General features: G+C 56.3%; 3 protein-coding genes across 16 annotated transcripts in view; 1 reads left to right on the forward strand and 2 right to left on the reverse strand.

The window, feature by feature from the left end:
• Window positions 1-907: 907 nt before the first annotated feature.
• Window positions 908-6,429, reverse strand: HSD11B1L (hydroxysteroid 11-beta dehydrogenase 1 like). 13 transcript variants are annotated; one of them, XM_059918674.1, is made up of 9 exons: window positions 5,783-6,424; window positions 4,738-4,904; window positions 4,137-4,223; window positions 3,923-4,053; window positions 3,160-3,271; window positions 2,687-2,835; window positions 2,291-2,384; window positions 1,996-2,161; window positions 1,558-1,894 (listed from the first exon to the last, which is right to left on the reverse strand). In XM_059918674.1, the coding sequence occupies exons 2-9, from the start codon at window positions 4,769-4,771 to the stop codon at window positions 1,699-1,701; spliced, it is 969 nt and encodes a 322-aa protein (XP_059774657.1). In that variant the 5' UTR covers window positions 4,772-4,904; window positions 5,783-6,424; the 3' UTR covers window positions 1,558-1,698. The 13 variants fall into 13 exon arrangements, with proteins under 13 accessions (XP_059774660.1, XP_059774657.1, XP_059774659.1 ...); XM_059918676.1 differs by having other exon boundaries at window positions 4,137-4,255; window positions 5,783-6,423; XM_059918677.1 differs by lacking the exon at window positions 1,558-1,894 and adding an exon at window positions 908-1,020 and having other exon boundaries at window positions 4,137-4,904; window positions 5,783-6,429.
• On the forward strand, window positions 6,347-8,207 carry MICOS13 (mitochondrial contact site and cristae organizing system subunit 13). Its single transcript, XM_059918685.1, has 4 exons — window positions 6,347-6,573; window positions 7,271-7,448; window positions 7,647-7,698; window positions 7,984-8,207. Exons 1-4 carry the CDS (start codon window positions 6,545-6,547, stop codon window positions 8,079-8,081), a joined length of 357 nt encoding a protein of 118 aa, XP_059774668.1. The 5' UTR covers window positions 6,347-6,544; the 3' UTR covers window positions 8,082-8,207.
• Window positions 8,208-12,158: 3,951 nt separating this feature from the next.
• Window positions 12,159-19,869, reverse strand: part of SAFB (scaffold attachment factor B) — a 34,201-nt gene continuing 26,490 nt past the window's right edge. The window contains exons 15-21 of one of the 2 annotated variants that reach the window (XM_059918690.1): window positions 17,922-18,209; window positions 16,631-16,768; window positions 16,143-16,185; window positions 13,474-13,592; window positions 13,073-13,173; window positions 12,627-12,693; window positions 12,159-12,457 (exon numbers count right to left, since the gene is read on the reverse strand). In XM_059918690.1, coding sequence (XP_059774673.1) covers window positions 12,340-12,457; window positions 12,627-12,693; window positions 13,073-13,173; window positions 13,474-13,592; window positions 16,143-16,185; window positions 16,631-16,768; window positions 17,922-18,209 — 874 coding nt within the window. In that variant the 3' untranslated portion in view covers window positions 12,159-12,339. Of the gene's footprint in view, window positions 12,458-12,626; window positions 12,694-13,072; window positions 13,180-13,473; window positions 13,593-16,142; window positions 16,186-16,630; window positions 16,769-17,921; window positions 18,210-19,869 lie in introns of both variants that reach the window. The other variant, XM_059918689.1, reaches the window with a different exon arrangement.

The following is a 19,869-nucleotide window of genomic DNA, read 5'->3' on the forward strand; positions in this document are numbered from 1 at the left end:
CAGAGACTTCAGCTCCCACTACTCGAATAGCTCCATTTATAGAATGATGACAACAATAGTACCTATTCCAAACTGAGCAAGATGTGATACCTGGCACAAAATAAAATTTCCACAAACGGAGAAATTGGTTTTACTATATATGAAGCCAAGCTCTGGGCTAGAGCTAAGGAAAGCGTTGTGATATAGTGCCCCCTGGTGGCATTTGATATAACTTGATGTAATTTTAGGTGCAGGGATAGGAGGCGTGGTGGGAACAAAAAACTTTTTTTTTTCTGGTTTTTATCTTTCAATCCTATTTATTTCCAAGAGACAGTATCAATTTGAGGCTGGTCTGTTTGGAGTTAGCCCTTGGAACACCTGCTAATCTTGGAGCCTTGGACAGCCAACAGGAGCTAGTTTTTTTTTAAAAAAACATCTTTATTGTAGTATAGTTGCTTTACATTGTTGTTAGTTTCTGCTGTATAACAAAGAGAATCAGCTATACTTATATCCCCATATCCCCTCCCTCTTGCGTCTCCCTCCCACCCTCCCTATCCAACCCGTAGCTAGCTGTTTATAACATTGTTTCATTCTTCAAAACATTGTTTTGTTTTTATAACATTGCTTTCATTTAGTTTTTATCTTTACAGTTGCTTTTTCTTTCTGCAAGCACTGCTGGTTTACCATTTTAAGGAAAGTGTCGATTTTTAATTCATTAATCTAAATACCAGTGATGTGCAGATGCAGCCCACACGTTGCCTTAAAGAGGGACAGTCTGGTGTCAGAATCCCAGCTTCTACCTCTGACTTCCCATCTAAGTTTCCTCATCTATAAAATGGTAACAATGGTAGCACTGACCTCTGGTTCTGAAGATGTCATGAATGTCAAGTGCATAGCGCCTGATGCAGGTTATCATTATTGGTGCACAAACCATGTTCTTCGTGCTGCAAATACAGCCTTTGGCCCACAATCGGTTACACTTCCTTCCATCCCTGACTTCCTGGATGACGTCCACCTGTCTCTCAGCCTCCGTTTCTCCACCTGTGAAATGAAGGTGAGAGTTCTGGCACCAATACACATATCCCTCTTCACCTCCTGCCACCAGCAAATTGGAAGGACCAAGGAGTCTGAACAACAGATGTGCAAGGGAAGAAAGATTTTTATTATCAAATGGGAGGCTGGATCCAGCCCAGAACACATTCTTTGCCTCTTCCCCCTCCTCAGACCCCACCATCAACTCGACAGCTTCGAGGGCTCCCGTGCTCGGGAAAAGGGTTGGGGGATGCTCCGAGGCTGAGTGAGTGGAAAGAACAAATTAGGGACGCAGTGGTTTCAGGTCGCAAATAGAGAGGGTTCCAAGGGTGGCTCAGTGGTGTTGTGACCTGCTTGATGTGGCCAGGGCCCTGGGGCAAGTCACATAGCCTCTCTGAGCCTCAGTCTGTTCATCTGCAAAATGGAAGCAGCAATCATATCATCAATGACAGCTGAGAAGACTGAGGTAATTGCCTTCCAAGTCCCTGACAAGATGCCGGGCACACCCCGGAGTTCTGACTGTTTTCAGGTGCTGGTAGTTTTTCTCAGGTTTACTTTTCTGTCTCGATGACTTTCTTTTGGCCCTTGGCCACCCGCTCAGAGGTGTCTCGGTGTGTGTCCAGGCTCCAGGACGATTGGCTGGAGGATCTTCTTCTGGGAAGACGAAGGGGCATTAAGCCCAGGGGCTCAGGCAGCAGCGGGGGTCGTGATGTTGAGCTCCTGGCGGATGAACCAGGCCCTTGGCTGTGGCATCCAGCCGCGAAGCAGGCAGAGCAGATGGAAGCGCCACGGGTAGAAGACGCCGGAGGCACGCGTGGCGCTGCCACGAATCACGGCCAGGGCTGCCGTGGGCCCTGGGGCCGCCTTGGCCCTCGTGACGCCCCTGGGGACAGGAGGGTGCGGTGGGGACTGTGGCTACGGCTGAGCGGCCCCCCACACCTCCTCCCCGCTCAGCCTGGCCCCGGCTCGCGTTCTAGGCCTCACCTGACTCCCTCGGCGGCCGAGGCGCGATCCCGGAGGCCCAGGACGCACATGGTGATGGCGACGTGCACGTCCTGCACGTCCAGCTCCCGCCGGAGAGAGCCGAAGAAGCTATTCAGCGCGAACTTGGCCGCCGAGTAGGGGCTGGAGAAGGACGTGGGCACGCGGCCTGGGGGCGCGGGAGGGCAGCGGCTGAGCGGCCACACGCCGCTGCTCCTCCGGGAAGCCTTCCTGCCCGCTCCAGGCTCGTCCCCATCGGCCCCGTGGCTTCCCCACTCCCCGCCCCGCGTACACGCACCTAGCAACGAGGACACCACCACCAGGGAGCCCTTGCTGTCAGTTAGACTCGGCAGCGCCAACGAAGTCAGTTGCACGTAACTCAGGAAGTTCACCTGGAGGTGGCGACTGCGAGTCACCGGGCGGAGGAGGAACCGAAGGCCAGAAGGGGCAGGGGCGGAGCCTAGAGCCTGGGGGCGGGGCCTTGGTAGGTAGGGGCGGGGCTCTAGGACTGGGGCGGAGTTCCGAATGGAAGAGGGGGAACACCAGCCCGGGGCGGAGCCAAGGTCAAGAGGGCGGAGCCTAGAACCCGGAAAGTTGGGGTTTGGAGCTGGGAGGGGCAGGGCCCGAGAGGGGAATGGTGAGAGGGTGGAGTCTGGCGGGAGGGCGGAGCTGGGGCTGCGGGTGGGCGGAGCACCTGCATGAGCCAGCGTGTTGCCTGGGCGCTGCGGGCCCGCGTGCCTGCTGGGGCGGCGCCGAGGTGGTTCAGCACCAGGTAGTCCAGCCCTCCTGGCCCGGAGAGGCCCATCAGCCCGGAGCTGTCCTTGAGGCTCCGCCCCCCGCGCCCTATGAGACACCACCCATAGCCCTGCCCCCTGAACTAGCGATGCTCCGGCCAGAGCACTGACACGATGAGCTCTGACCCAGGTAGCGCCCCAATTAAGATCAAAGAGACCCCGCCCTACTCCCTAACCAGGCTTCATCCCTGATCTAATGAGGCCTGGTCCAGAGTTCCACCCACTGGATGCCATGAGGCGCCACCCCTAGCCTTGCCCCCGGACCCATAAATCTCCGCCCTCAGACAGCCGTTACTACCACACCCCCGCCCCAATTTGGGTCGTGCCCCTAAGGCCTAGGCCAAGGTCCCAGACTCCAGGCCCCGCCCCTCACCCAGCTTGTCCAGCGCAAACTGCACCACGCGCTCGGGCACCTCAGGGGAGGCCATGTCCGCAGCGATGTAGAAGACCTTGGGAGCGCCCAGCTTCCGGCAGTTCCCTACCACCTGGGGGGGCCAGAGCTGCCCGTGGGCCCCTCCACCCCAGCTGGCCCCCCTCCACCTGCCGGCCCTAAAGGGGCCCCAGCCTGAAGCCCCCTCTCCCCTGCTATGAGCCTCAGGTTCCATTCAACATCATGCCCGAAGCTTTACCACTGGGGTAGCAAACTGGCAGCCCATGGGCCAGAATAGGGGACATTTTGCTTGTTCAACCATCAACATTTAAAACGCAGATTTCAAATAAATCTTGAGATTTCTGGCCTCTTGAAATTTTGGAAGGTTTATCCCCAAGAGCTGTACATTTCCTTGAAACAACACTGGGCTGTTGCTAAGTGTCTACCCAACCCACTTTTGAACTTGAGAACCCTGGCTATCCACACAGCCTTTGGTTACTATCAATACTCCTATTTAGTGAGGAACAGTCCTTGCTTTACAACTGTCTTACTGATTCAACCCCACATCACAACCCAGGAGAAGGTCCTTTTATTGTCTCTGATTTACAAATGAGGAAACTAAGCCTCAGAGAGATTAAGTGACTTACCCAAGGCCACACAGGAAGCCTGAATGCTTGCAGGGATTCAAACCCAGGCCCTGTTCCCTTCCCCGACCCCCCCCCCCCCCCCCCGCCCCACCAATTAAACTTGAGATGGAGTGTCTCACCTTCTGCAGGAGAGCCTCGGTGTGGGCAGTGAGCACCAGATGGGAGCCCAGGCGCGCGTAGTGATATGCCAGCTCCTCCCCGACGCCCACACTGGCTCCAGTCAGCAGCACACGGGCTCCCTGGAGGCTGGCTGGCAGCGAGCAGTGGTGGTCAGCTTGGGGGATGGACAGGACAGCCAGAACGTTCCTCCCACCCCCACCCCCAGGCACTCACCTGGGTCAAAGTTGTCATCCCAATAATAGGCAAAGAACAGGGCTCCCAGCCCCGCGAGGAGCAGCACCTTCATGGCCCTCCCTGGGCCTGCAGCGGGAGAGAGGGTGGCCGGCACAGGCCTGGCCCACAGTCGCACCCCAGTCACACCCATTTCCCCAACGGCGTCTTTGTTCGAAGAACCAGTGGTGACGCCCCTGGCCCTGCCCCCTCTTCTCCATCTCCATAGCCACCACCTGGTCCAGGTCATCATCTAGCTCACCTGAACCACTGCAGCAATCTTCTTCCCCTACTGAAAACCCTGCCCGTTTCACTTAGAACAAAAGCCTTGGTGACCAAAAAGGCTCTGCTTGGACCAGCCCCTCTTGCTCACTCTGCTTTGCCACACCAGCCTCTTCACTGTTCATTGGAACCAGCCAGTCACCATCCTGCCTCAGGGCCTTTGCATTGGCTGTTTCCTCTACGAGGAATGCTCTTCCCAAATACAACCCAATGGCTTGCTCTTTTCTTTCAAGTCTCGGCCGCAAAAATCACCTCCTCAGAGGGCACTTCCCTGGCCTCCTTCTCTAAAGCACCTCTGTTCCTGGTCCCCTTCCCCCCTTACCTGCAGAACTTTTCTCCTTCTCAGCACTTGTCATCCCCTGAAATCATCTTGATGATTTGTTACCTGTTCAGGATCCCTCTCTCCCCTTAGACTCAGCTCCATGAGGGCAGAGAGGAAATGGAAACCTGCTTCTGTTTTGCTCCCTTTTGGATCTTCCGTGCCCTGAACTGCCAGACATGCAGTAGGTACTCAATAGATAGACTGACCCAGAGTGATATGAGGAATGTGGGAGGTGAGAGGTGGGGGAGCCCAGAAAGATAAGTCTGTCTGGAGACACCCAGAAGGAATCGGACACTCAGGACTGACTTGGAGATGGAGGTGCCAGTGTCATCAGGGTTAAGATGTGATTTCAGCTGGGGGAGCCGATTACTTGTTCCAGGGAGAAGGTGAAAGATATAAACAGGCCAGCTGATTAAAGTTCACGGGGTCATGGATCTCCCCTGAAAAGGGCACAAGCCCATCACATCTTAGGGTTTCTATCCTCTTAACTGCATGGGGCAAAGAGGAAAGGCCATAGGGATCTTTGTCCAAAAACACCTGGGATGTCCCTTCCTGCTCCAAACCCTCCCAGGGCTCACCACTGCCCCAGATGGAGACCACACCCCCCACCTCAGCCCACAAGACCCAGCAGGTCTGGCCTCGGCCCTCTGTCCGTCCTCATCTTCCCCACTTCCTATCCATGAATCTATCAGTTCTCAGAAAAGTGAACTCCTCGCCCTAACCCAGTCACGCCAGCGTCCCCTCAGCAGGGAACACCCTCCCACCTCTCCCCACTTCCAGGGAAAGCCCTGAAGCCCCACAGCTCAACACTCTCCTCAAACTGGCCCTGACCATAGCTGCCCCGCAGGGGTTGGCTGGCAAGCTGGGTGGGTGAGTGGGCGGATAGATGAATGGACGGATGAAGCAGCCAGGCTCTGATGGGGGAGGAAAGGAGGAAACCCGATCCTCGCAGAACCCACCGGCCCCCTGACCTCGCCGGGCCTCAGTTTCCCCTCTGGACAAAGGGGGCGTGCGACTCACTGCACGCTCCCAACCGCGAACTCACCCACTCAGGCCTCAGTTTCTCCCGCTGTCCAGCGGGGCTGGGGTCCGGGCCTGGGAGCCACGCGCGCGCCCCTCTGCCCTCACTTCACCGCTGCGTCCGCCAGGCTCCGACCGCGCCCCCTCCAGTAGGGTCTGAGTCACGTGACTCCGAGCCCACCTCCTCGGGGGGAGGGATTATACTGTGGGGACTCCGCGCCCAGGCGTTGCCGGGCAACAGCCTCCCGCCTAGCTCTCCTCTGGCCTCAACCCCTGACCTGATCACGTGACTAAAGGCCCGCCTCTCTCGTACAAATCAGCCCTCGTGTTGCCGTGACAACCGGCTTCCAGGCACTCTCTTCCTCTGCCTGGGCCCTTAGTCCCCCGCGCCGGCGCGGGTGGATCTCCCAGGCTCCGACATCTTGTGGGTCCCCCTCAGGCCCCACTCATGACACCAAATTCCTCTTTCCCTCACGTCACCAGGGCCGTGCCGCGCCCGACTGCATTTCCCAGGAGGCTTGGCGGCTAGACGAGCCGTCCGGCGCCTCACGTGACTTGCCGACTACTTTTCCCAGACAGCTTTGCGGCGGCCGGGCCCTGAGGGCTAAGCTTCGCACAGTTGTTTTGCAGTGGGACCGCAACCCCTTTCCGTTGTCTCGGTGCCGAGACTCCGACTCCCGGAGGCCTTTGCGGCTGACAAGAGACTACGCCTCCCAGAGGCCTCTGCGACGCCGCGACCGGAAGTGGCGGGCGAGCCGAATGTCCTTGCGCGCGGAGCGGAGCGGTCATGGTACCCCGAGTGTGGTCGCTGATGAGGTTCGTGGGGCCACCAGGAGGGCCCCAAGCCCCCGAGAATGTTCCCTTCTGCGAGCACCCTCCATCTGGTTTGCTCCCGATCGGGTTTTCGCCGCCCGTAGCGTCAGGTCTCCCGTGTCTGTCCAGACAGGGTGGAGCTTCTCGCCCCCCTCCCGCTTCCTAGCGAGTCCGTGCCTTTCCCACTCTGTACCCGAGACCCCTCCGAGCCTCAGCTGCCCGCTCTGTAATATGGGAGTGCCGCACGCGTTTGTTGGGAGGTTAATGCGCACCCAGAGCTGCGTACGACAGACAGGAAATGACCAGGGACACTTAGAAAACCCCCGCGGGTTCCTCGCGGAGCATCCCTCGGGGCTGGAAGGTAGAAGGTGATTAGGGGTCTTAAGTCTTCACTGTTCCCTGCCCTCTGCGGGATCTTGAGTGACACTGTTCCTCTCCAGGCTTCAGTTTACCAGTTAAATGGAGCTGAGTATCCCTGCACGCCTTAAATTAAGTGCTGTGGGTCAGGCACGCCTCTGGGCTCCCAAAATGCCCTGTGCTTCCCGCATTAGCTGCCTGGCTTCAGGTGTGTCACTCTTTGGACTGTGGGCACGCCCCTCCCCCTAGGGGTCTAACCCTCACCCCCATACCCGCGGGCCTCGACCCGGGAGGTGGCCAGCAGAATCTGCTGAGCTGCTGTGGTTCCTTTCTCTGCCTGCAGGTTCCTCATCAAGGGCAGTGTGGCTGGGGGCGCTGTCTACCTTGTGTACGACCAGGAGCTGCTGGGGCCCAGCGACAAGAGCCAGGCGGTTCTTCAGAAAGCTGAGGAGGTGGTCCCCACCGCCGTGTACCAGTTCAGCCAGTACGTGTGCGAGCAGACAGGCCTGAAGATAGCCCAGGTACTCGGCGCTGGGATTGAGGCTACGGCTCGGCGGGAGCAGGGGTGGCAGCTCAGGGGTGGCCTTTGATCCCCGGTCCCTCCAGCCCTGCTTGGCTTTCTCCACACTGGGGCGTGTGCTGTCCTCCCTGCCTGTGAGGGAGGCGCGGGCTGCCAGGCCTTCCCCTTTCACCAGCCCCTTCTTCCCCTCTCTTCCCAGCTCCCAGCTCCTCCAAAGTTTAACTTTAACATCCGCGAGTCCTGGAATTCAGGTAGGCCTTGGTCCGTCTGCTTGCAGGAGAGTGGCCCCAGATACTTCCTACCTCCCTTCCTGGCCATGCCTTTCCATCACTCTCCTTCCTGCTCTGTGTGCACCTGCTGCCCCCCCCACCCCCGCCGCTGCCCCCAATGGATCTGAAAGAGAAAAGGGAGTGGAGATTCCAGGGAGGTGGGAGCAATGTGTGGCCTCCACCTGTTTCCCTGCGTGGAATTGACAGAGCCTGAAGTGGTGCCTCTAAAACTCTCCACTGAAGGTGCTGGGCCCTCCTTCCCCACAGGCATCAGCACGGTGATGTCCGCTCTGTCCGTGGCCCCCTCCAAGGCCTGGGAGTACTCCAAGGAGGGCTGGGAATACCTGAAGGAGCGAAGCAAGTAGCCTGTCAAGAGGAAGCTGCCTGCCCCAGGCGGGAATAGGGGCTGGGGCGCCATGGACGCCAGACTGGGACCCCACTCTTAGGGCAGCTCTCGGCCTTGCCGGCCCAATAAAGGACTTGGAAGTGTTCCTCGATCCGTGTGCTGGCCCCCGGGGCGTGGGCTTCTGGCTTCTGGGGGCTCTTCAGGGCCTGACCTTGACCGAAGGCCAAGGTTCACCCCTTTGTATCTGGGCCCTGCCCACTGGTGGGCCCTCGACCTCGTATGGTGAGTGGGAGCAGACCATTGCCCCGGGGCTCAGGGCCCATCCGGGTCTGGGGTCTTCTCAGTCCTTGGAAGCCTGAGCACAGGGTGGGGCAATCTGGGGGTAAGGGCTGGTCTACACAGCCGGGAGCCCCCAGAGCCACTGATTCTCTGTCCTGCTCGGCTCACTGATCTGCCCGCCTAGTCTAGTCCCCACCCTCCTGCCCTCACCTGGTTTCCACTCTCATTCCACCCTCTCCCCACAACCTGGGGATTCCTGGGGAGCACAGACCTGGCAGTCATGGCCATGCAGGGGGTCTCCCTGGCCCACAAGGGCCCTGTCTTCCAGACGTTCCGGGCTCCCCTGGGAAGCCTTCTCTGACACCCGCTGGGTCAGCTGCCTGGTGACCTAAATGTCTCTCCGTCCAGCTGGAGCTCTGGGGAGGGTGGGCCCTTGAGATGCTCCCTGTGAGGTCCCCAGCACCCAGTCACAGAGCATCCCACCATGGTGACGGCAGGAGGAAACCTCTGCCCCAGACAGGGTAGGAGGTGGGCTTGGGTGGGAGCCAATGACTGGCCCAGGAAGCTACCCTGGGAACAGGGAGCAGGCCTGGGTAATGGTGCCCTGAGCTGGCACAGGATCCTCTGTTCCCAGGAGTTCTGGAGTTCATGTCAGTTGGTTTAGGGGATAGAGCTCACCCAGGGACATGACTCAGGAGAGGACAGCACTGTTACAGATGAGGCAAGCAGAGACCAGAGGCCGGGGCATTTCCCAGGCTCACCTGGCAGTAGAAGCCAGCACGCGTCCATCCATCCATCTGGCCAGGGAGGAGTGGGGAAGGGCAGGGTGCTCGGGGAGGGAAAGCCCTGAGTGACCTGTGCCACCCTGGTCTCCAGGAATGGTCTCCAGGTGGGGTCTCTCATGTCCTGTGTGTCACCTGAAAGCCACCTGGGCCCCTGTGGAGGTGGGAGCGGGTCTATGATGAGGGTGGGATGGGTGGGGCCTGGGGCCATCCCTGATCCTCTGCCGCCCAGGAGGGAGCTGGTGCTGGCCATTTCGGAGGCTGAGGGCACATCCTGGGTTCAAGGACAAGCCCTGTGAGCTGTCCCAGCCTGACTCTCCATCCACAGAGCCCTTCCAGCAGCCTCGTGGGCCCATTTTTTACAGATGGAGAAACTTTCACTGCCAGGTTCCCTCTGTCTGCCAAGAGACCCTCCCTGGAGTGCAGACTTCCAACCATGTCACCCCACAGACTCATTCCCGGCTTTGAATACAGGAGGGGTTTGTGCTCAGGGCGCAGGGAGCTGGGGTGGTGCCACGTGCTCCACGAGGCTCCCTGAAGCCTCACGACCCTCCTATTGTTGTCACCATTTTACGGGGAGGAGGAGCCTTGGCAGGTCTCCCCCTCTATTAGCAGCCAATACTGGCCCAGAAAAGCACACAGGAAAGGAAGCCAGTCTTTGTAGGAGGTCGAGGAGCTGCCCTGGGGACATGCTCAGCACCCCTGGCTCCCCTGCAGCTCTGTGAACTTGACAATGGAGTTACTCTTCCATCGGCTCTAGGCGCGCGCGTGTGTGTGTGTGTGTGTTTTCTAGGACTGAACCCAGGCTGTGGTGGCCACAGTCACTGGCCCAGGGTTGGCCATGGGCTCTGCTTGACCCCATGGCTTTCCCACTGTCCACAAAGACCAAGCTGACAGCCTGGAGACCAGTGCTGCTCTTGCCTCTGTGTCCCCTCATCCAGTCAGACCCCTATTCCTCTCCATCGACTTGTATTTGTTGCCAGTGATCACCTCCCTGCTGGCCCCGCCTCCGGGCCTGCCCCCTCCATCTGTTCCCCGAGACCATGTCTGATGACGTCACTCCCCTGTTCAAACACCTGCAGTTCCCCTTGCCCTCCCTGTGAGCCCAGACTCCTCAGAGGGGCCCTGCCTCCCCTCAGTCCTTCTTGGACATGCCAGCGGCCCTCAGTTCCCAGAACACAGCTGGCTTTCCCGCCAGCTTTTGCCCACAACTTTGCAGCCCCTCACTAGGCCATCCTTCCTCCTGGCTGACCTGTGTTCATCCTGCCCCCAGCTGAGACGCCCCCTCATTTGGGAAGCCTCCCCTGTCCCCTTCCTCGAGTGCCCTCTCTGGGCTTCCTCAGTGCCCCGTGGGTGCCCCATCACAGCGCCCAACACCTTGGGGCAGATTTCCACAGCTTGGCATCGCTGATATCGGGAAGGATAAATCTGTGTTGGGGCCACCCCAGGGACGGGGTGTTGAGCAGCACCGCTGCCTCCAACCCCCAAAACGCCAGCGGCGCCTCCTTACCCACCGTGTATGACGACCGCAAATGTCTCCTGGTGCTGCCAGTTGTCTTCGCGGGACAGAATCACCTCGTGGTTGGACGTCCAACATGGGTCTCAGTGGGCTGAAATTCAGGTGTGGGCATGGCCGGTTCCTTCTGGACACTGGGAAGAATCCGTTTCCTGCCTTCCCCAGCTTCTAGAGGCCACTGTGATCCTTGGCTGGCGTCCCTTCCTCTGTCCTCAAAGCCAGCAGTGCGGTCTTCCGCTGTCGTGTCCCCATCTTGCCCTTCTCCCTCCCTATTTCCCTTACAAGGGCCCTTCTGGTAACTGGACCCACCTAGGTAACCCCAGATACTCTCCCATGTGAAGGTTCTTAATTTAATCCTGTCCGCAGGTCCCTCTTGCCACGTGCGGTATAAGCTTGCAGGGATTAGGATTGCAGGATGTGCCTGGCCTGGTGGAGATGTATTCAGCCAACAGGTGGAAAGGCCTGGTCCTGTGTCTGTCTTCCCTTGTCTGTGGGCCCTGGGGGGACAGGGGCCCGGTCAGCCTTGGTTGTTGGTACATCTGAGCCTTCAGACAGGGCCAGACCCTACTTGAGTGTGAGACGGGAGCCAAGAGGCAGGCCTCTGAGCACTATTCCCCTAATAGGGGGGGCCTGCCCCCAGCCCCATCCATACAGACCCAGGGCCCCTAGAGACAAGGAACACAGCTGACCTGGGGAGGTGGCACTGTCCCACCCGGCCACCCCTGAAGTCCAGGCAGCACTTGAACCCTGAACACACCTGCACCTTATGTGGGGTGAGGACCCCCCCCAACCCCGACTCCTCTGTCCTGGCAACTCTCCTTCCACTCCGGGCCCTGCCACTCCCCGAGGTGGGCTTCATCACCTTGTGGACTTCATCACCTGGTGTCCAACAGCTCTTCTGCTCCTCTCACGGCACACGTGGTCATCTCTCCTCCCCACCAGGATGCAATCCCACTCACGAGGTCCCTAGAGGAGTCAGATTCAGAGACAGAAAGTAGGTGGTGGGGGCCAGGGGGCTGGGGACTGAGTGTGTGATGGGGACAGAGTTTTAGTTTGGGAAGAAAGAAAAATTCTGGAGATGGACGGTGGGAATGGTTGTATGACGCTGAGAATGTACATAATGCCACTGAACTCTACCCTTAAATGGTTAAAATGGTCAATTTCATGTTACGTGTATTTTACCACACAAAACCCACAAAACAGCCCGTTCAGCAAGGGTGTCATACATGGAGGCAAAATGTGGACGATTCGAAGAAACATCCGAGGTATGTCACAAGGCCCCCGAGGACGGACAGACGGCTGAGACACATGACCCAGACGGTCCTATGAACTCCGGGCCCGGGCTCACGCAGGCTGGAAGGTGTGTGCTGCTGGCAAAGTGCTTCTGGAAAACCCAACAGTCCCCGAAAGCTGCCCCTTTCCATCCTCCTTCCTTGAAGGAAGAGCTGTGGCTTAGCACTTATAAATATAATTTCATTTTACTTAAAGACGTGAAAATAAAAAGACACGACGCTTTAAATAAAGGGTACGTGAACAGAAACACATTTATTACAAAAAACCAAAAAAACCAAAAAACAAATTCACATTGTATTGAGCTACAATATGGCAGCAGATAAAAAAAATTATTGTACACAGTTTAAGGGAACTCTTAACAGAACATATTCTTGTTGCCACGTGACGTAACACAGGAGCCCAAGCACTTAGTAGCGGCGAGTGAAGCGGGCGTCATTGGGTCGGCTCCCCCGGTTCTGGCCCCCGAAGCCGCCGCGAGGGATCACGTGGCCCCGAGAGGCCCCCCCGGGGGCAAAGCTGCCGCGCCTGAAACAAAGGCAAATTCTTTTTATTTTTCACTCAGTGGGCTCTGCCCTGTGCCCATGCTCTCTGGGGCCTCCTTCCTTTTAGCAGCAGTGACACTCGCCCAAGCACATGGCACCTTCACCGAGGCGAGCCCACAAGCAAAGACGAGACCGGTGACAATGGGCCTTACCCAGACATGCCTCCCCGGTTCATCATGTGACCTGGCCCGGAGTGACCAGACATACTTCTCTCGCCGCCTGGAAAACAAGGAACACTTTTCACACAGCGCCTCCAGGCACAGGACGTCGAGTTCAGGGGACACAGGGCTCAGACAACTCCAGTCCCTTTCTTGAGCCACAGGTCCGTGGAGGATGTGTGAGCACACGGATTGCACACACCCACTCTCCTTGCTAAGTCACGGTGAAGAGGAGCTACAGCACCCGTGGCACCCCTCCTGTGCCAGACCTGACCCACTCACCCACCCAGGCCGTAAGGAGCAAGGCCACACGCTAGGGAGAGCAGAGAAAGCTGCTCCCGCCCTCACGAGCAGTGCCCGATGTAGAGCAGGGGCAACCTCAGCTGCCCGGATGCTTCTCCACCGAGACAGATGCGCCTTGCCCAAGTGCCAATGCTCACCTTGCCACCTCCTATGGTCCCTGTCCATCATGCCTCCGTCAGCAGCGCCCTGCCACGCACGGTCATCCTCCATTCTTCGGCTGTGGTCCCCCCACTCACGTCTGCCCCTTGGAGAAAGACATCTCTGATTTGGATTGCCCCCACCTCTGCCCTCCAGGAGAGCAACGGCACTGGGTTTGGGAGGGTGCGTTTAGCACTTTGTGACCCCAGCCCTTTGAGCAACGGGGGCTGCGGGGGAACGGAAGTGGCACTCAGAGAGCTCAGAGGCAGCCTGGGCCGTGGCGAGTGCGCTGGGCCCGCACTCAGCTGATGCCCAAGACCAGGGGTCCTCGGCCGGACACACCAATCCTGCCAGCTGGGTGAGAGGCCCCGGCGGGCACCACGGGACGTGAGACACAAACCTGGGGGGAGGAGGCAGCCCCCGGCCCTCGCTCATCCTCTTGTCAGAGCTGTATCCACCCCACCCATCACGGGAATCCCGTCCGTGGCGCTCTGGTCCTCCGTGGCGTTCAGGGTAATGCTGGACGTTAAAGGGTCAAAACGAAAGAAGGCCTCAGTACAACCCTGGATCCCAGGGCCTTTGGGGCAACAAGTTAATAATGACAAGGACGATAACTCAGACAGGAGTCCTTGCAGGCCCGAGACAGTGCCGGCAGGCGTTCTGTACGCTGTCTGGGGCCACACAGGACCTTTCAGCTGGCACAACACAGCCGCACCCCCGATGTCTGCTCAAGGCCTGGGGAGGAGCAGTGCTCATGGAGCCCAAGACCAAATTAGGTTCTCCCTAATCAGAAGGCAGAGATTCAGGCACCAATGGACAGAAGCGTGCTGGGGCTGAGCGACTGCCCCACACCAGCAACGGACCACGCTGTGCCAGGCGCCTGTGCTCAGAATATAATCAGGGAGCCACCAGAGCAGAAGAGCCACCAGGGATCCCTTGACATGATTCACTGCAGGGCCTGGCATCCTGTCCTACTTTGTCCAGACATGACTCCTTGGCAGCCCAGCGGCTTGCTCAGCGGCATGGCCACGTGAACTGCTCGGCCGGCACAGACCCCAGGAAGATGAAAGAGGACACCTCACACTCTAGCCCCTTTCCCTTCACCCCGAGCCCGTCCCTGCCGGCTGCAAGAAGGTCCAGGCTGACTTTCACGGAGCTGGCGAGCTGGCTCTGGCTCCACAGCCCTGTTCTCTTGTTGTTCCACAAACCCAATCTGTGGCTTTGGGGCTTTTGCCCCAGAACTATGGTCTAACTGAGAAGGAAGGAGAAAGGCGTCCTGGTAACGAAGCCCCTTCGGGTCCCGCCCCAGCGGCCCTGTCCCCGTCTGCATCCACGGGAATCTCCTGGGCCAGGGCAGGTACACGGTGGCTCCACATGGGAGCCCTGACTTCGTGGCCCTCGGAGCCCTGGGCAGCACCACCGCCTGCTCCCCCCGGCCGCTCGTCCCCAAATGTGTACCCACACCGCACAAGAAAAGGGGGTCAATCTTACAAGATGGACAAAACAGAACATTGTTCCTTCAAGGGGCAAAATCACAAGCCAATGTGTCCAGGAAAGTCAGTGCTGGCAAATGTAACAAGGGATCTCAAACGGGATTCTGGAAGCAGTTCTATGAACAACCTTCAAGGTGCACTGACTTTAAAAAAATTATAGCTCATGCTTTACACAGCTTCATTTAATTTTGGACATTTGAGAATGACCTTTTATCAATAGCCTTCTGAAGACTAATTGGACAGAGAAACATTTAAAGGATGGAAGTTCATCTCAGCAAGACCTAGTTCTTTAAAGCCCATTCCCATCTCTCCCTGGTGTTTTAAAATTTAACCAACATTCTCCTGTCTAACAACCCACCCACCCACGGACCAGTTCAACAAGGCCCTGAGGCCTGTGCTGGTTTTCCCTTTCTGTGTCGGATGTCACCATTTGCCATTCGGGGCAGCAGTTGTGTCTTACTTGTGATTATGGACGTGAGAACACAAACACTCCTTTCAATCAGGAGAGCACTATCTAATCAGATGAGAATAGCTCTCCACGATCAAGAGCAACATGGCAGGACTGGGCAAACACTTGCCGCAGACACGTTATGTCATCTCATTTAACCCCCCACTCCACCCCACCCTCCCTCCCCTCCTTTCACAGCTGGAGAAACAGGCTCAGAAGTGGTGGCACCGCGATGTGACCCTGGTCCTGATTCCGGAGCCTGGACATTTAACCACTGTGCTCAACGTCTCCACCAAAGGAAACCCATGACACTAGGGGTACATTTAGCTGCATGGGAGATTTATGCCTGGGAGCAGAGAAACAGGAATCACGTGAGGGTCATGGAATTGCTCCTGAGGTGGCAGCGAACTCCTCAGATGCAGTCAAGGAGCTTAGCCATTCCCAGCCATGTTCTCAGGCATGGAGGGAGGATAGAACTGAACGTCGGTGCTGGAGTCAGGGAGGAGACCGACCCACGGGGCAGCGATTCTGCCAGAACGATGCCCTGACCACAACTTTCCCTCATCCCTCTGATTCTCCAAGGAAACCCACTAAAAAGTCAAGGCTCTTTGGGGAAGTTCTCAATCTAAATGTAAGATAGGAAAAAAGGAGAAAACTGAGCTTGTTTTCTAATGTGTTCATCCTGCAAAGAGAAAACGCGTGGGCCTGACTCAGTTGCTTCCCGAGGCTCAGCGGGGGCGTGCTGACCCTGCGACCATTGACACTCCAGGTGCACTGGGCTCCGTGACACGAGGCATCACGTCTAGTCAGCGCTGTGGGTCACAAGGCACTTCCCAACAGAGCCTGCCAGACTCATGCAAGGCTCTCCAGCACTTTAGTACCGGTGTAGTCACTAAGGTGTATAGAACCTTAGGGTCAAAGCCAAACAAGGCTTCAGAATACTTGTTTGAATTTTGGGCCAGCACAAAGCACAAGCTATTCACATGGTCATCCCACAAAACGCTGCAGGTGCCGCACTCCCTTACTCGTTCTTCCTCTAACTCAGGTGGAGGAGGAAGAAGGCACGGAAAGGGAAGAGAACCAACTGTACAGGGAAAACCGTGGCTACAATCACAGCTTCTGACTTACCTGTCCTTCTCTTTCTCCCATGATTGACCTTGAACCTTCTCTCCTGAAAAAACCAATTTAAATGAAAGCATAAGGAGAAAGATAGGTCGGTTAAGTCCCCGAATGGAAAACATTTCCACTTGAACCCAGGTAATTCACATACACTCTGCTGGTTCAAGTGGGCTGGCTACTTAGAAGCCTAGAGCCTAGAAGGGCCACTCGAGCTCTTTGTCATTAAGAATGAACCAGGACAGGGACTTCCCTGGCGGTCCAGTGGTTAAGACTTCGCCTTCCAATGAAGGGGCCTAGGGTTTTGATCCTTGGTTGGGGAGCTAAGAAAGATCCCATGGCTCGGGGCCGAAAAACGAAAACATAAAACAGAAGCAATATTGTAACAAATTCAATAAAGGTTTAAAAAATGGTCCACATTAAAAAAAAAAGAAAAGAAAAGAAAAGAATGAACCAGGACAAAGAAAACATGCATCAAGCAGGCAGGGTCAGTGGCTGACCTGTCGACCGAGTGGTCAGGGTAGCGGCCCCGGTCCCTGTGGTCAAAATCATGGAAGCGGTCCTGGCGGTTGAAGTCAGAATGGTAACGCTCATCCAGGGCGGCCCGCTTAGCTTCTGGCCAGTAAGCATCATCTCGCCTAGGAAAGGAAGCAAGAAAGAGGATGTGCATCTCCCCCTCCAAATAGATTACCTTTGTGGAAGCTGGTAAACTTGACCCTCCCACTGCCCCTATCACTTCACAGAACGAGAAGGAACTTTATCATTAGAGTCCACATGAGCTGAGAGCGCCTGGAGGGGTGACGTGGGATGTGACTGAAGGGCTCCATTCTCTCTTACCCCACATGCCCCTTGTCCCCCACAGAAAAACTCCGGTCTCCCTATAGGAGGGGATCAGTGAAGTGGGTGTCAGCAGATCCCCTCTGGGAACCTCTCACGGCCATGAGGGTCGGCCAGTCTACCAGGACAATTAGTACACTGCTGTCCTTCTATCCCGATGCAGACTTGACCCAGCAGACACCAAGTGGGGAGGACTTTCAGTAGCACTTGAAATGTACTGGTTCAAAACCATTTCTGACCATAACAGACTCTCCCCTCAGTATCTTGTAAAATGCATAAAAAGTCCTAAGACACCTTAAAGGCCCTTTACAGAAGTCTCTATGTTATATTACACAGGGACCTCTCTAACCCATGCCAGTAGAAAGAAGATGAAAACAAAGGAACAAACACACACCACCAGGCAGTCTCCCCCAAGACACCATGCACGTGGAAAAGCTCTGATAGGATCAATGCTAGGATTATCACCCCAGACTCCTGACAGCAAGATCCGAAACAGGCCTTTCACTGGTGATTAGCATTTTAGTATTCGTATGGCACATCAGCATGTCTGGGGAATTAAAAGCGATCTCATTAACAGAATGAACCAACACAAATTACTGCAATGATTACAAAACCTGGAAGGTGCCCAGAAGGAGGTGCTGGCCGCGTGCCCAGCCCGATGTGTTATGTGCTGCTCTGGGTGTCTGATCTCCTTCCTGGGGGAGGAGGCAGTGGTCTGTGCTGGGACCTGAACCTAATGATTTAATAAGCACCTCTTTATCCAACCATTTCTCCACCGATCTCAAACTATCTCAGGTTCCCAGATGAAGTACAGAATACCAAATTTGACTGTAACAAGTACTTGTGCTTCCTTTTAAGTAAAAATCGTGTGTTAACAGGACTCTGGGGACCACGGCACAATTCTAAACGCCAGGGGCCACCTCAGGGGCGGTGGCTAGGAGTGGCGTGGCTTACCGCCCGTCGTCGTACGGCCTCCGCACGGCGGGCCGCCGCTCCTGCTCATAGCGCAGCTCCTGTTGGCGCCGCAGCTCCTCGCGCTCGTGGTGGATGCGCTCCTGCTCGCGCCTGCGCTCGTGCTCCACGCGCATGCGCTCGCGCTCCAGCCGCTCGCGCTCCAGCCGCTCCCGCTCCAGGCGATGTCTGTGGAAAGCCAGCCTCTCGCGGGCGATGAGCAGCCGCTTGCGCTCCTCCCGCTCCAGCTGCGCCTGCATGCACTGCTCTCGCTCACTGCGCTCGCGCACCCTGGAGGCAAACAGCAGAGGCTGCAAGGGCCCAGGAGCCGCAGCAGCGCCCAGTACCGAGGGCCTCTCCCAGCAGGGGGAGCTATGGATGGAGCCACGGCTCCGCCCCCGGGTGGGATGGGGGCCCTAGAGCTGCAGATACATTTAGCAACAAGCAAGGGCCACTGGGTGGTGGACGCAGCCCGGCTGTGCAGGACCCCGCCAAGGCTGAGGGCACTGATAGCCCTGCTTTTGCAGGTGATACTGATGGTGCCCAGCGCGCTTCCCTCCAGTCTCCGTGTACAGCTGCCAGGTTGTCTCCTGTCCATCCTCTGCTCTGTGCTTAGACACATAATCATACCAGCAGAAATGTCTAATCTCGCCTTACTTTGTGTCTGCGTCTTAGAAAAAAATGGCTGCAGCTTCCTTGCTTTCAGGCACCATGTCCTGGACCTCGTGCGCCCCCACCTCTACAGATGTACGGCATGCTTCTGGGAAGGAGCCCATGGAGTGAGAGGCCACAGTGCACATGACCACTCGCAGACCTCGTGGGCCTTCTGGTTGTTCCCAGCCTCAGGGAAATGGCCACCCTGCCCCATTTTCTTAGCACAGGTTCCTCTCGGGCAGGTTGGGGGAAGTGGCATTGCTGGGTCTGGAACACCAGCATTCAGAAGCCCGTGCTACCTCGGGACCGCTCTCCAGGCTGCTGTGCCCCCCGGAGAGGTCACTCCCACCACTACAAGCATCTGTCTCCCCCAACTGTAATTCAGATCAAATTAACGGATGGAAAACCAGTCTCACTGCTGTTTTCACCTGCATGTCCCTGATGCCTGGTGAGGCTGAACGACGTTTCATGTTTCATGACCATATGTACGCAGCCCCTTCTGTCCATCTTCTATCGGGTTATTTTTTATCTACTACAAAACACCTTTACTACCATCTGTCACATATCTTTGCACCTTCTCTTTGGTCTTTCATTGTACAGAAGAGAAATTTTAATTTAGTCTACCTCTCCTTTATAAAATTTCAGTCCTTTCAAAAGCTCAAACTCATAAATATATTTACTTTTGCATTACACAGATAACTAATTTTTATGTTTATGTTCAGCCAGCAGTTTATGTTGACAATTTGTAGTGATGTGAGCCAGAGATCCAAAGGACTGTCCAAAGGCACAGCCAAGTGACCTGAAGCCATTCTGGGGTGAGCCCGTCCTTTTCTCACTAGTGGGAAATATCACTTTTATCATGTTAAATTCCCACACGCACATGGGTCAGTTCTACTCATTTGCTAATTACTTCACCAAAGCCGCACTTTTTCTTTGCCCACTGCCTTTCCCTTTTCAGCAGAAAGTTCTGTACAGCGTACTACAGAAAACAGTGCTCCTGCCCCCTTTCTCAGTCTCATTCTGCTAGCCTTTTTACTAATGGTTCTTATTTTTTAAACTACAGTTTAAATTTTTTTCTTGACAGGAAACTTTAACTGTCACTCAACGTGATTGACAACATTTCTGTTTAGTTTTTAAAAATTATGAGGACCTTGTCTTGGGCTTATTCAAGGACGAGGACCTCTCAGCTCTCTCATTGGTCTGTCCCACTCTTTTTCCCTGTTCACAGCTTCTGGAGCAAATTTGGTATGTTCTGTTAACTAGCACTACTGTCCCAGGAAAGCATTCCATCTCCCTG

Source organism: Balaenoptera ricei, chromosome 3 (assembly GCF_028023285.1).
Source record: "Balaenoptera ricei isolate mBalRic1 chromosome 3, mBalRic1.hap2, whole genome shotgun sequence".
NCBI lineage: Eukaryota > Metazoa > Chordata > Mammalia > Artiodactyla > Balaenopteridae > Balaenoptera > Balaenoptera ricei.